The 13,807-nt window shown below is 39.6% G+C and overlaps 1 protein-coding gene and 1 non-coding gene across 6 annotated transcripts; one reads left to right on the plus strand and one right to left on the minus strand.

The window, feature by feature from the left end:
• Nucleotides 1-6,238: 6,238 nt before the first annotated feature.
• On the minus strand, nt 6,239-6,312 carry trnak-uuu. The gene has a single exon. It is a non-coding gene; the product is annotated as a tRNA-Lys (tRNA).
• A 1,089-nt stretch (nt 6,313-7,401) lies between these two features.
• LOC113173180 (arfaptin-2-like) lies at nt 7,402-12,869 on the plus strand. Of its 5 annotated transcripts, XM_026376560.1 has the most exons (10): nt 7,402-7,665; nt 7,807-7,915; nt 8,493-8,601; nt 8,970-9,032; nt 9,596-9,682; nt 9,825-9,928; nt 10,289-10,510; nt 10,587-10,744; nt 10,854-11,028; nt 11,458-11,613. In XM_026376560.1, exons 2-10 carry the CDS (start codon nt 7,817-7,819, stop codon nt 11,611-11,613), a joined length of 1,173 nt encoding a protein of 390 aa, XP_026232345.1. In that variant the 5' UTR covers nt 7,402-7,665; nt 7,807-7,816. The 5 variants fall into 5 exon arrangements, with proteins under 5 accessions (XP_026232345.1, XP_026232379.1, XP_026232353.1 ...); XM_026376594.1 differs by lacking the exon at nt 8,970-9,032 and having other exon boundaries at nt 7,613-7,665; XM_026376568.1 differs by lacking the exon at nt 7,402-7,665 and having other exon boundaries at nt 7,817-7,915; nt 11,458-12,869.
• Nucleotides 12,870-13,807: the final 938 nt, after the last annotated feature.

Genomic DNA, 13,807 nt, shown 5'->3' on the forward strand with positions numbered 1-13,807 from the left:
TGCAAGTCTGGTTTAAAACTTCAAAGAGTCCCCTTTAGTATTCACAGAGTGGGAGGTGAATCATGATTCTCCCCTTAAAGTCCATGAAAAAAAAAAAAAACTTAACAGGCTCATTCTTCACTTACCAAGGTTTTGACTGTTTCCAAGGGTTAGCAATCTCTTGACACCAGCTTTGCCTTGTCAAAAACCTTTAATTGAACTTGAATAAATGCTTCCCCAAGTGCATCAAAACACATCCTAGAGACAGTTTCTGTTTAGACTGACCACAGTTGTCCAGCCCACATTGCCAGTCACACAAAAAAAAGTTGTTTGGAAAAACATTTCCAGACATTTAGACATACTGCTGAATGATGCATCACTCAGAGATACCACAAGAAGAGACAGGCTAGCAGCGCTCTTCCTGTCTGTGTAATTTTAGCCAAAATTCATAAGTTTTGTTTGAAAGTTTCTAATTTATTACATCTTAGCATGTACCTACGCATTTTTGTGTCACAGCTAAATATAGTCGCAGTGACGTTGTCAAAAGTCTCTCCTGTTGTAGATTTTTTCTAAACGTATCGGGTCTCAGATTCCTAATTTCAGACAGATTTACATATCACTTTAAGCACTGCAGAAACCAGTCAATGTAGTGTGGCCCATACAAAGTGTAGAAGACTGGCAAAGGTATAGTGTAGCACGGCACCTCTGTGAAGCAGCTTTTATCTCAATAATGGCAGTGTTAGGTTTTGATGTGTAGTCCCTTGCAAAGGCTGAGGAGACTGAGCTTTGGGCTGATGGTGACAAAGGATAAAAACAGATTTTAATCAACACATGTCACTCAGCTCCACATCTGCTTTATCACACGTCATCTGTTTTTGTGATTTAGAGTGCAAGATGCCTACAGGTGCTGTTCTACTTACTGCATGCCAGAGGAATCATGTCCCCAGTGATAAAGGAAAAAAGAATAACAGGCCAGATATTGGGCTTCTTTGTGAGATAACAGTACTTACTGTACTGTAGAATTGATCAATGTGAATAGAATCAAACTTAAGTTGATGGTTAAATTTAACATCTGTCTGCAAAAGTGTATGGGCATGTCAAACAGTCATCTTCAAATGAAGATACGTTACCTTTTAACCTTCAGTGGAGTTAAATGTATGTTTAATAGCAGTTTATGTAGCGCCTAGCCACTGAAAGGGCTTTCAAATCCACATGATATGCTTCAGATCTACCCATTAATGTTATTTCAGGTGATAAGATACATATCTTATTCTTTTCCTCTTCTCATGCCATAGACATTCTTTCATCTCATGATCTGAAAATGTGCACCATGATGTAGCTTAAAAAGCTCCACACAGAGATGAAAGGCAGGCTGACCTGAAATGCAGAATGCTCTGAATATTGTTGCATGCTGTAAATCTATTGTCAGAGTGACACAGCTTTGTAAATGGTTGATGGTCATATTTTCAGCAGAAGCAGATACTGTAGGTGGATGTGTTTAAGCCTTTAACAGCAGTCACACCTTTCTTGGAAAGCCTTTGTCAATGTGCTCCAGCCAATTTTCAAACCTATTCAAATAACAATTCAGATTCCTTCATGGTTGCAGGGAGTGGTTGGCCTTTATATCCCCTCATCTAACTCCAACACCATGACAGTCTGCTAATCCTGTCTACATGTGTTTTGAGAATTTGGAAAAAGTTTGCAACCAAGTTCCCCCAAAAGTATCTTGTGAAGAATTGTGCAAGAAGGAACAGATTGGTTCCTGTACATTGCATTTTTACAAGCTCCTTCAATGTGAGCATTAAGCTTTCAGAGTGTCTGCTTCACGGACGAGGTATTAACACTCACCCGAAGTCTATAACTTATTCAAAATGCTATTAGATTAGTGTTTTTCTGTCTGTTTAAACTAAAATATGTAAGGGGTATGGGGAGTTAAATCATCTTTTATTATTTACTTACTGGTCCTTTTTAACAGGAGTCTTTGCAAACCTTTTAAACTCTATTCCAGTTTTCATTGCAACTTGCCATTAATGGTTGGTAATACATTTTCTTGGTCAGGATTCCTATTGAAGTATGCATCCCTCTGAATGGCCTCTTCTCAAGCAGCTTCTTTCATGTGATTTTTGTCTTTACAAATTCACTTGACATGGCATACCTGTTAGAGGACAGCGTTCACAATTAAAGCGCTGTGCTGAACCCATGTGCTCCCAGGCTTTCTCCATTTGTCCCGACGTGGCCTCAATACTGAACATCAGACATAGACGTGTCAAACAGCTCTGCGAGGGCTGCAGACCTGCTTATAAGGAAGAGGGTGAACACAGGTGGAGCTAATTAGGTGATTAGAGAGAGGGAGCAGAGGGACAGGCACAGACAGTGAGCATCAATCAAACCATATGTGGGCACAGAGACTGGAGAAGGTGACGAAAACACTAATGAGATACAATGGTCAGTTTCTACTGCTCTGATCGCAATGTTTAATTATGTTAACAACATGTAATTAACGGTAGGTGTCTTATAGTGAAGTATTTACCAAGAAACACTAATTGTTTAGATCATCGTAATGAAATCTGTCAAAATAAGAAGTTCTCTCAATTACTATTTAGCCAGTAAAAATGTGGTTGCATATCCACAAATCACTCTTATTTTCCTACTGTGTAGCTTAATAACATGAAGACACCCACACTTTTCTAGTGTAGTATATTGTTTTCTCTCAGTAGTCACAGCAATGTCTGCTGAGCACCGTGATTACTTGAAGTGGAGCATATTGTATGCAGTAGCCTGAGCAAATCTAAACTGAAGAGAAAAACTCTGATAGAGCTCTCAGCTGCTACATAACTAGAGGTATCAAGCATTTGTTGTCTGTCTGTCTCAGACAGAACTATTATTTGAAAATAATATTGAAATGGGAGGATTCCTGCATGTGTTGTTCACATACAGCCACAAATTGAAAGTTTACTTCTGCCAAAAATGATTCATGACTCCATCAAGATTTCATTTGCATAGCTTGATGTCAAAAAATACTTGATTTGTCATAATAGCTTCTTTAAAAACTTGTTGTGAGTGAGTCATGTACTATATAGAGAGATTTATTTCACCATACAATCTCTTTACATAGCATCACTAATTCATGGTTAGCAAAAACCCTAGGCTAAAATGAATGAGTTAACAAAATTGAAGACCTGTGAAACAGAAACTTGCATGACAAAGTAAGTAAACAGTATAAAGAATCTAAACATGCCCTCTCGTGCATACTCTGACCGCAGCCTGCAGTGTGCCAACCAGAGGTAGCCTCCATGAAAACAAAATTAACAATTCCTTTAACACTTCAATGAAAATGCCAACAAGCCCTTGTGGGATTTACGATTCCTAAATTGCCCCCTCTGTTTACTTGCGGCCTCTCACTCGCTGTCTCTCGGATTATGCAGGTGAATTTAATTGGAAACATCAGAGAAGTTGTAAAGCCTGTATTTCACGAGGGCCTTTGCTCTCACGCCATATGCCCAACGTCACCGCGCTCACTGCCGCAGAGACGTCTGCACACAAGCAGAAATCTAACTTGAAAATAACAACTCACTAAATAAAGATGTCACACTCACTAGATAATGCCCTGAAGTGTTTTTCTAACTTCCATGTGTTAAGATATTACTTTCCTCAGTTGTTTGGGTTTTGATAAAAAAAAAAAAGAAATAGTCTTGACAGCTCTATATATATTCTTAACATAGGCCTTTAAAATTTAGAAGATGGAAGAAGAATCTTTATGGCAGCAGGATTCATTTGAAAACACATCTGTCGATCAAAATACTTCTTCTTGTCCTGAGAAGTTTGATGCATCCCTCTAAAATATGCATTATTTCAAAGACCCGCCTCTGTACTTCTTCTGTAATTGAAACCTTTTTAAAGCATAATTTATGATTATTCCTCAGTAAAGGGAACACATAGAAACGTGTATTGTTGTATTGTCCTTTCAAATTGACATTCACAGCATCCACACAACCATTATGATGATGAATCGCTGTTTCTCTAAGAGAGCATTGATTGAAACACCAACTGGGAAAAAGACTGACAGGCTGTTTGAAATAGCACATTAAAGACACTATATAAATCACTTCCATATGCTTTACAATGCAAAAACTCAGCTCTGTTTGAAATTCCCATCGAATAAGGATGCAAGCAGCACTGTTTTGCCATGGTTTTCTGAATTCCTCTGTCTCACTCCAGCGCTCTTGTTTGCTGCTGGAGAGCGCAGGAGACTGTGTGAGGACAAATTCCCCTCCCAACATCTGGAAGTGTGCTTAATGATCATTAAAAAACAAGATGAACTATTCTCTAAAATGGCAGGGGGGCGGGGTACGCTGTGGTTTAGGTCTCACACTCTGCTCACATGCAAACACTGCTTTTGTGACATGCAGCACTTTCCCAGGGGAGACCCCGCCTGAGACCTTTAAATTTTAATTTGACCATGTTCTAAATTTATAGGTAACACTAAATTTGCATTCTCATGTGTGAGAATTTGGTGCCTCAATATTTCTAAGCAAGGGTGAGAGTGGGGTGAGCTTGACAGCATGTTAAGCCCTTGTTACCCTTGTTAAAACATAAAATTGTTGACTGTTATAAGGCTGTATCTATGATGTTTATCACATTACCATGCTTAACTGTGGGAAAATCTTTTGTTAAACTCTCTTTCAGTAAGTCTCGATTACCTAATTACAGCTTGCAATTTTGAGCAGCGCTTGTACCTAACTGCTGTACATAATTTCCTTTACCTCCACTCCAAAAGACAAAACAAATTATTTTAAAACTCAGGCCTCAGCAACAGCAGCCTGTTTGTGGCCCATGAATAATGTGGAGGTCAAAGGTACCGGAGCTGAAGGATGTTGAGTCACTCAGTCTCTTCAAATGGTAAGTCAAAACATACCCTTTCAATTATTCACTCACCAGGCTGGAACTAAAGTAGCTGGCCAACCACTGAAATATTTAGTTTTCAAGCGATGGTAAAAGAAACACTCATTACCTTTAAATTTCTGAGACAGGCCTCTGTAAAAATAAAGTAATTAATTACAGTCACTGATTGACAAGTTTTGTAAATGTATTATTACTCCTTTACTGTTTTGGGCCAGTATCAGCTGTGGCCTTGTTTATTTTCTCCACAAGTGAACAGATACGTTATTATAACAAACTGATTTATAGTCACCATCCACCAAGTTGACGCATGTTCCCAACAAAAAAGACTAAAACATGATTCGCAAAGACAGAGATAGTTGCATTGCAGGTAAACACGAAATACACTGCCTGCCAAAAAAAATGTCACCACCTGGATCTAACTAAGAGCCTCCCATTGCATAATTACCGCATGGATGAATATGTTTCTGCTGGCAACAAGTTGACCCTAACTGAAGCAGTGAGTAGCTTCTCATTTCTTAAACGACCATGTCAGAAGACACACACACTGTGGTTGTAGAAATGAGGGGAATCTGTTTCAGAAGGGTCAGATTATCGGCATGAATTAAGCAAAGAAAACAGCTAAGGAGTTTGTTGAAACTATTAAAACTGGGTTAAGAACTGTCCAGTGGAAGAAGGTCATGTGGTCCGATGAGTCCAGATTTACTCTGAGTGACGGGAGCATCAGGGTAAGAAGAGAGGTGGGTGAAAAGATTCAATTAAATTTTATTTGTAAAGTGCCAAATCACAACAAAGGTAATCTCAAGACACTTCCCAGTGTAAGGTTTAGAAAATATAACTGTATACAGAATTATATAGAAAACCCAACAACCCCACTTTAGCAGCACTGGGAGACGGTGAGGAGGAAAAACTCACTTTAGAGCAAGAAACCTCCTGCACAACCAGGCTCAGGATGGGCGGCCATCTGCCTCGAACGGTTCGGAGTGAAAAGAAGAGAGAGAAAAGAACAGCACGCATCAAGAAACAACGAGCTGCATTTAATGCTTCTGTCATACATTTAATTTTAGCAGAAGCTTTTTATACAAAGCAACTTACAAGGTAAGTACAAAGAGGTCTTGCCTAAGGACCCCTACTGGAGGTAGGTCACAGCTGGGATTTGAACCCCAGTCGCCCACATGGAAAGCAGTGATGTTACCACTACACTAACCAACTGCTATTATACAACATGAGCTTGAACTCACATGCATCTTTTCTTTAGTCTCAGTCAGTGCAGCCTTTCCTACCTTTAATAGTCAGAGATCACAGTGGTGGAGCAGCAGCTTTAACAATGGAGGTCCAGGCTTGTTTTAAAAGTGATGATAGCCCGAACAGGGACTTGAAACCCTGGACCCTCAGATTAAAAGTCTGATGCTCTACCGACTGAGCTATCCAGGCTCTCATACATGCTCCTGAATATCTTGAGAATTGAGTGGAGGTGTCATTTACCTATATTTGTGTATAATTTAGCACATGGGTTACCTTGTTCAATGCATTGCTAAAGAAATCTATGAAGTCTGGCAGGATGATCAATGTCAGTGAAATAACCTTAGGCATGTTGATTTTTATGCTGAAGTTTAAAACATAAATAACTGAGCTTCATTATTTGTCATTTTGTTGTCTTTGATCTTCTGTGCAGTAGTCAAACTCAGACACGCAAAAGACTGAAAAAAAAAAACGAGCGTGGAGATGAAGAAGTAGCAAGAAAGGGAAAAAGTTCTTTTTGACATGAGAGTTTTGATGTAATAAAAGTCAGCACATCAAGAAAAATGCATCATTTTGCCACCTAAATACCAAGTTGTGAATGAGGATTGTGAAGCGTTGGCTCTCTGCTTGGAGTTGGTGTAGTTTAATTAGACTTCAACATTTGGAGACCATGTGCACTTCCCATGGATCCTTGATTGAAACAAATGAGGCAAAAAATTGGAAGTGTGGTCAGTTTACAAGGGTGAGGTCTATCTTGAGGTCTTTCACATCTCAAAACAAACGACTGTATTTATACAGTTTGATTTCAAGAGATATTGCAATCAGTGCACCAGGCAGGAGGCAACCTCCTTATTTCTAATGATTAATATTAACATTTGAGGGGCTTTAATGGAGTCGCTGATGGAGAGTTGCTGTCTGTGTGGCATCGCGGCTTTGCTTTTTGAGGGTTGGTGAGGTATCAGTGACATCTTCTGGAGGAGGATGGAGCTGCAGCTCCGGGATGAAGCAGCGTCAGCGCTGCACGACGTGGAAGATGGAGCCGGGGCGGAAGCTGGAAGATCTGCGACGTGACGGGGTTGTTCTTCAAAATAAGAGCACCCGTCCACAAGACATGCTTTCAGTTTGTCATTTGTAAAAATATAACTCACTAAACAGCATTGAAAAGCTTGGTGTTCTCAAAGCCCGTCATTTTTAAAGCTCATTTATGTCAATTACAACACAATGAAATGACGCAAACCTTTATTCTGAAGGGATCCCACTAAAGCGTTTAGCTGGCTGGATGCAGGGATTTTCTGGCTGAATTAGATGGAGTCAGACACGTAGCGTGAATGTTGCAAGATAAACAATCATGGACGTAGCATTCAGTGATAATTAAAGACAACGGCGCTTTCCCGTTGACATTATTGTGGTTTTGCAGCTCTGCAGACAACGATTTGTTCCTCCTGCTGGACTTGGCTCCAGTATCAGGCTGCTAACGTTAAGCTAGCTGTCAGGCAGTAGCATTAGCCTCCAGACAGCCACATCAGCACCGCTGCTATCAGCCAGGTAAGGTAGCATCTGTGCATGCAAGCTTTGTTTTTTTAAAACCCTGTATCGGTATCGATTAGTAAACTACATTGTTGTCCTATTGTTGACCTGCAAACGTGATGCCATCTTCATGTGTCAGTGTTTGCTGCTGTCTTGCAGAGATTTCATTATGGCAGACAGTATCATGAGCAAAGCTGCTACCATGGAGATCCCCATTAACAGCAATGGAGACACAGGGACTCTAGCAGAGGATGACAGCCTGGAGCAGGTCAGTTGTTCACGTTTGCTGGCAGCTCGCTGTTAGTGTCCTTTTTATTAAAGATTGCATTGACATTTTAGGCTCAGTCTGTGCTTTTCTATCTCTTCTCACATGACAGCACAGTCTGAGAGGAAGGCTAGTTAGGCCATCTGTTACCTAATCATGCACAGGCCTGCAGCTAGGACCTACAGTAACGTTATTCTACTACCACCTCCAAATACCTGCAACTAAGAATGATGCCTTCAGAGCAAGGTCAAGGTGTAACGAACATTAATTGGGTTGCGAGGCGTCCATCTAATGTAGTGCATTATTTTATGTTATGTCTCATTCTGGTACATCCTACCAGGGTCGAGGAAGCTGTAGCATCAGTGGTCCAACACAGATGATATATCTGTGTAAGAAAAGTAAAACTATATTAAAAATAAAGCTGCACACAAGCTGTGCCTATGTTGAAGTGGATCGCTCACTTACTCTCTTATCTTTTTGTTTTCGTGTACTTTTTAGTTACGCTCTACTGTGCATGCTGGTGGTGATAACTGTCAACAGAACTGTATTTATTGCCACTATTTTGATGCATTTCCATCAGGATTTGCAGCAGGTGATGGTATCTGGACCCAACCTGAATGAAACCAGCATTGTCTCAGGAGGTTACGGAGGACCTGCAGGGGGCATCATTCCAACCAGCACCATCAAAGGTACCGCTAGCAACCCAACCATCCCCTACAGGTTTTTCTGTGTTATGAAGGTGGATTAACAAGCTGCTTTACTTAAAATGATTGGAATCTGTTTGAACAGGGTTGTCAACTTGCCAGTTGCTGACATTTCTGGTTTTAAACGGCTCAGTTGATTTCTGTTTCGAATGCCACCAACTCCATTCTGTCTGTGATCTATAATGAGCATTGCCAACGATGATGTTGCAATCCTTTTACTGATAGAGGTTGATTCTTAATGCCCCTTTTAGAGACCTTACAGAGAGCTTTTACTCCTTGTACTTTAATTTGTCACTAGAGCGCTGCTGACATTTAGGCACCTGGTTCATGTTACAAACATCCATATCCCATAGGGCCTGCAATTCGCTTCAACCCTGAGTATCTGGACAGAAGACAGGCCCCTGCAGCAGCACCAGGTGGCTGTGTACTCTAACGACCGTTTTTTTGTGGTTTTATACATTGTTGTTTTTTTGTTTTTTTTGGCACCCCGTAAAAGGTTTTGATATTGCTTGACTAAGGGAGTTGAATGCAACCTTGCTTGTACCTCTTCAACTACAGCTTCAGCAACAAGAAATGTTTTGGCAGCTTTCAAAATTAGAGATGCACTAACCTGATATTACAGGGCCGTCACCTGAAATGCTCTATTGCTGTTTTAACAAGGTTGTCCTCATTTGAACTGCACTTTACATGACTGTTTTGTCATCGCTTGGTACTCACTTTTCATTCCACTGGGTCTATTTTTGTCTTTTTTTTTGTAAATCATATTATTCTGCATGAGCAACCTGCATGTTGGGTTATTTCAAACCCCGTTTAACTCCTACTTATGCATCCTCCACCACAGACCCTAACATGTTCTTTTGAGTCTTCATACTCTGCTGTTCAGCTACATATCTCACTGACAAGCTCCTCTGACACACTTGTCATTGCCATGCCTCCTTCTTCTCATCCTCACTCTGTGTCATCACCATACTTATTTCAGACATTCGCATGAAATCCAGGGCTGTTAGCCTTCCTAACAGCCAGTCTGCAGCCAGTCGACTTGCTCAATGCACAGCTCAGCATCCAGGTACCACTGTGCTCATCACCATGTCCACACTGTCCACACTCATTCATTGTCACGACTCATAAAAATGTCTGCAAACCTCAGCCTTTGGAAACTTTCAAGGAATAAGATCCATTAGCATGTTACTTTATTCTTTCTGTTTTAGGGTCCTCAAACCATAACACTAATAGTTCAACTGAAGAAGTTTCCCGTGGTGTGGCAGTGGAGAAATTGGACAGTGTTAAGAAATGGGGCATAAACACATACAAGGTACTGTGTGTTGACATTATTATTATTATTATATTAAAGGACAATATTTATACACATTTAAATTTGGAATTGACAGAATAAGGGAAATGTGACTGATCAACAGCCATTTTAAATACCTGGGCTTGAAGGATACCATATTTCTGATTAATATTAAGCTTGTTTCAGTAGGACATTTGAGAAATGTTCTTAAAAATATATGTATTTAAATACTTCCACACATGCATAAAAAGATAACTCTGTGATGTGCTGTGTCTTCAGCTGTGACCACTTACGCATGCTAAATATTTTCATCCTCCTCTCACACCATCTCTTTTTCTATTGGTTGGCTTTAATCTATCTCTGTCTGTATCTCCTGTGCAGTGCACCAAACAGATGTTTTCAGAGAGGTTTGGACGCGGCTCAAGAACAGTAGACCTGGAACTGGAGGCTCAGATTGATGTGTTAAGAGACACCAAGAACAAGTATGAAAACATCCTCAGACTGGCCACTGCACTCATCAGTCATTTTCAAAACATGGTGCAGACACAACAGGCTTTGGGAGACACTTTCACTGACCTCAGCCAGAAGTCCCCGGAGCTGCAGGTACAGCTTTGCCAAAGCTCCTCATGTAGCATGACCTGGAAATGCAGTTAGTTTGTAAACTCTCTGTTTCTCTCAGGATGAATTTGGGTATAATGCAGAAACCCAAAAGCTGTTGTGCAAGAATGGCGAGGCTCTGCTCGGTGCCATCAACTTCTTTGTATCCAGTGTCAATACCCTGGTAAACAAAACAATGGAGGATACTCTGATGACCATTAAACAGTATGAAAATGCAAGGTATGAAAACAAGGTCTTTACTGCCGTGAACATGTGAATCTATCCCTATAAGGTGATATGTGTGATTATGGGACGCCTGTTACTGAGCTTTAACTGTTTTTATGTGCAGACTTGAGTTTGATGCCTACCGTTCTGATCTGGAGGAGCTGAGTTTAGGCCCTAGGGACGCTGCTGCCATGGTCCGCATTGAGATGGCTCAGCACGAGTACCAGATCCACAGAGACAAATATGAACGACTGCGTAGTGATGTCACCATCAAGCTCAAATTCCTGGAGGAAAACAAAGTTTGTTGTTTAAATTATTTTTTCTTTTGACATTAATCTATACTAATATTAATGTGAAAGCTTGTTTTTCATGACCTCTAGTCTTAACCGTGCAGTCACAGATAAATGTAGTCCAGGACCCTGTGACATCATTGTTAGCTGTGATCACACCCTCCACCACAGGGAGTGACCATGCTGGGTGTGTTCAGAGGTGAAACTGGCTTTCAGCTTTCAACCAGAGAGGGCAGCAAAGCACAGCTTTCCTGTCTGGTGTTATTCCTTAAAAATAAACATTCTAATTAGCTTTTGGGTGGCTTTCTAAATGTGGCAAAGTCAGAACAAGCTAGTAAATACCATCCTAACAGGTGTGAAATGGGTGTTTCCTGTAAGCTGTTTAAGCTGTGTTTGTAATGGCAGACTTTTCCTTCCTTTTGTTTTTGTCTTTTTTAGGTGAAGGTGATGCACAAGCAGCTGCTTCTCTTCCATAATGCTATCTCAGCTTACTTTGCTGGCAACCAGCAGCAGTTGGAACAAACTCTAATACAGTTCAACGTCAAGTTAAAGCCCCCCGGATCAGACAAGCCATCCTGGCTTGAGGAGCAGTAATGAGCGCTCAGGGTTCAGCTATTTGAGATATACAGTGACACTCTGGTCAGTGAGGAACACGATACTGTGGTTAGATGGAAAGGAGTCAAACCCTATAAAGGAGCGTATAGTAGGATACGTAGTGGCCAGTGATGAAGAAAAACATGAGATTACTTTTGAAATGTTTTTCAATATCACTTATTTTAAATAGATGGAACAATGATTTCAGCTGTATTTAGAAAGTTTTTGTTAAGTCACAAAATGACCTTTTGTTACTTTCTTATTCTTTAGGTAGCACAATCGTTTATATGTATATCACTTCTTCTTTCTGTACAGTTTAGTCTACTGTTGTGGAAGAGATACCTTGGCAGTTTTGCACATGCATTATTTTGTTGTTTTTTATGTCTAAAATGTTGACCTTTTATATTTTAGAGTGGATCCGCTGGGAGGAATTCCACAAATGACATTAGCAAGTTAGCAGGATAATGTCAGATGTTTTATGGAATATCCTCTGAAATATCCTGGTGTTTGTTTTTATGGGTAAGCATGACTGAACCGTATTCTTCAAGTATTGTTTTGCAGATAATCGATAAATCAAAGTCATTAGGATATATATATATCCTGCTAAGTTTCTGTTGTTTTGTGGAATACCTGCCTGAATGATCTGTTTACAGTTTATATGCATAGATAAATATAAATTGTGAATATAGTGATTTTCTCTAGCCTAATATACAATCCATAAGTAATCTGACACTTGAGTTTTGGGTACCTTAAGATTTGTTCTTAGCATCCAGCATCATTGCAAGTATCTTTTTTAAACACACAAGAAAGGCATTAATCGGCAAAGTGGATTCTTTAATGATTAAATACAAACAACTCAGCTATTACAAAGATACACAAATCAAAAATGTAACATATAGCGAGCGGCGGGTTATGATTGTGTTTTAATATTACTGTTTTAACACTTACAGAAAATGACTGGATACAGTACATGTAATTGAGATAGAGTGTCTGTTCAAGGACAGAATGTATGAGTACATTTTTATTATTTTGTGTTATTTATTTCCCAATCTGTAACATAGCATTATATGTTACTTAAATGTCTCCTAAGTTCTAGTCAGCTGATTGTCTTTGTCCTGGTCTGCATTTTCACTTCTGCTGGATGTTTTGTTTCACTCGACTGTGAAGTTGATACAGTCCTGTCAGTTTGATGGGGAATCCTTCACAGACTATGTACAGAAAAGTCACAGTATATGTAATATGTATGTACATGACAATACAGTCTGATATATCTCTACCCTGTTTTCCATGACTTACTTCATTATCATCACAAAGTAATATAAAACCAAAATTTAAGTTATAAGTATTCAGCCTCTTTAAAATAAGTTTGTTAATCGCTGATGAAGCCAAATGATTAAAGAAGTCACACATCACCCCAGTGTGACAAATGTGTTTCAAAGGTTGCATTATAAATACACCTGTATCTGCATGGTCCAGTGGCTGGTGAGTCAGCATCCTGGTTAAAAGCTACAACATGAAGACAAAACAACACTAAGCAACAAAAATAAAATAAATAAACCATGATTTGATGTAAAATAATACTGATATAACAACAATGTTAGAACTTTCCTTATTCTCCAGTGAAGTTCTAGAGGCCTTCATTGTCTTTAACCCACAATTTACTTGAAGTATTTGAGTCTATAAACATCAGCTTGTTGTTAGTGACAGATGTGTTATTTCTTCATTGAGGGAGTTATAAAAGAAAAACTTAAACACAGGGAAACTTTAATTTCATCCAGCTGCTTCAAACCCCTTTTTGTCCTGTTATCAATTCAGGAAATATATAACATTTACTACCACCACTTAAGTGCATCTAAACTCAAAGCTGGAGGTGTTACCTGCAGTTCATCACATCTGGATCGATTTCGTTTAAAGCAGGCTATATTTAGAGTGGCTATAGATTTCCCTATGTGCCTGTTTGATAGTATAGAAGTGATTTGCATACAAATGCGTCTAGGACATCTGTTATTCTGAGGCTTATCATTTTTAGGGCAGAGTTTAAGAGCTGCTAATTGACTGTCCTGCAAACAGTTAAAGGCCAGTATGACAACCAACCCACATTCAAGCAAATAATGGTCAAAAGGCTTAATGTTTAACCAGCGCAGCCTGTGTGGTCACTGTAACTTGAATTTATTCACTTGTATTTTTAGTAATT

The sequence above is a fragment of the Anabas testudineus genome, chromosome 13 (assembly GCF_900324465.2).
Source record: "Anabas testudineus chromosome 13, fAnaTes1.2, whole genome shotgun sequence".
Taxonomy (NCBI): domain Eukaryota; kingdom Metazoa; phylum Chordata; class Actinopteri; order Anabantiformes; family Anabantidae; genus Anabas; species Anabas testudineus.

Excerpts from the sequence above, each read along its gene's own strand:
- LOC113173180 (XM_026376560.1), top strand. The coding sequence starts at position 7,817 with ATGGCAGACAGTATCATGAGCAAAGCTGCTACCATGGAGATCCCCATT. Across the intron at positions 7,916-8,492 it reads AGGATGACAGCCTGGAGCAG|GATTTGCAGCAGGTGATGGT; the intron begins GTCAGTTGTTCA and ends CATTTCCATCAG. Across the intron at positions 9,929-10,288 it reads GGGGCATAAACACATACAAG|TGCACCAAACAGATGTTTTC; the intron begins GTACTGTGTGTT and ends TCTCCTGTGCAG.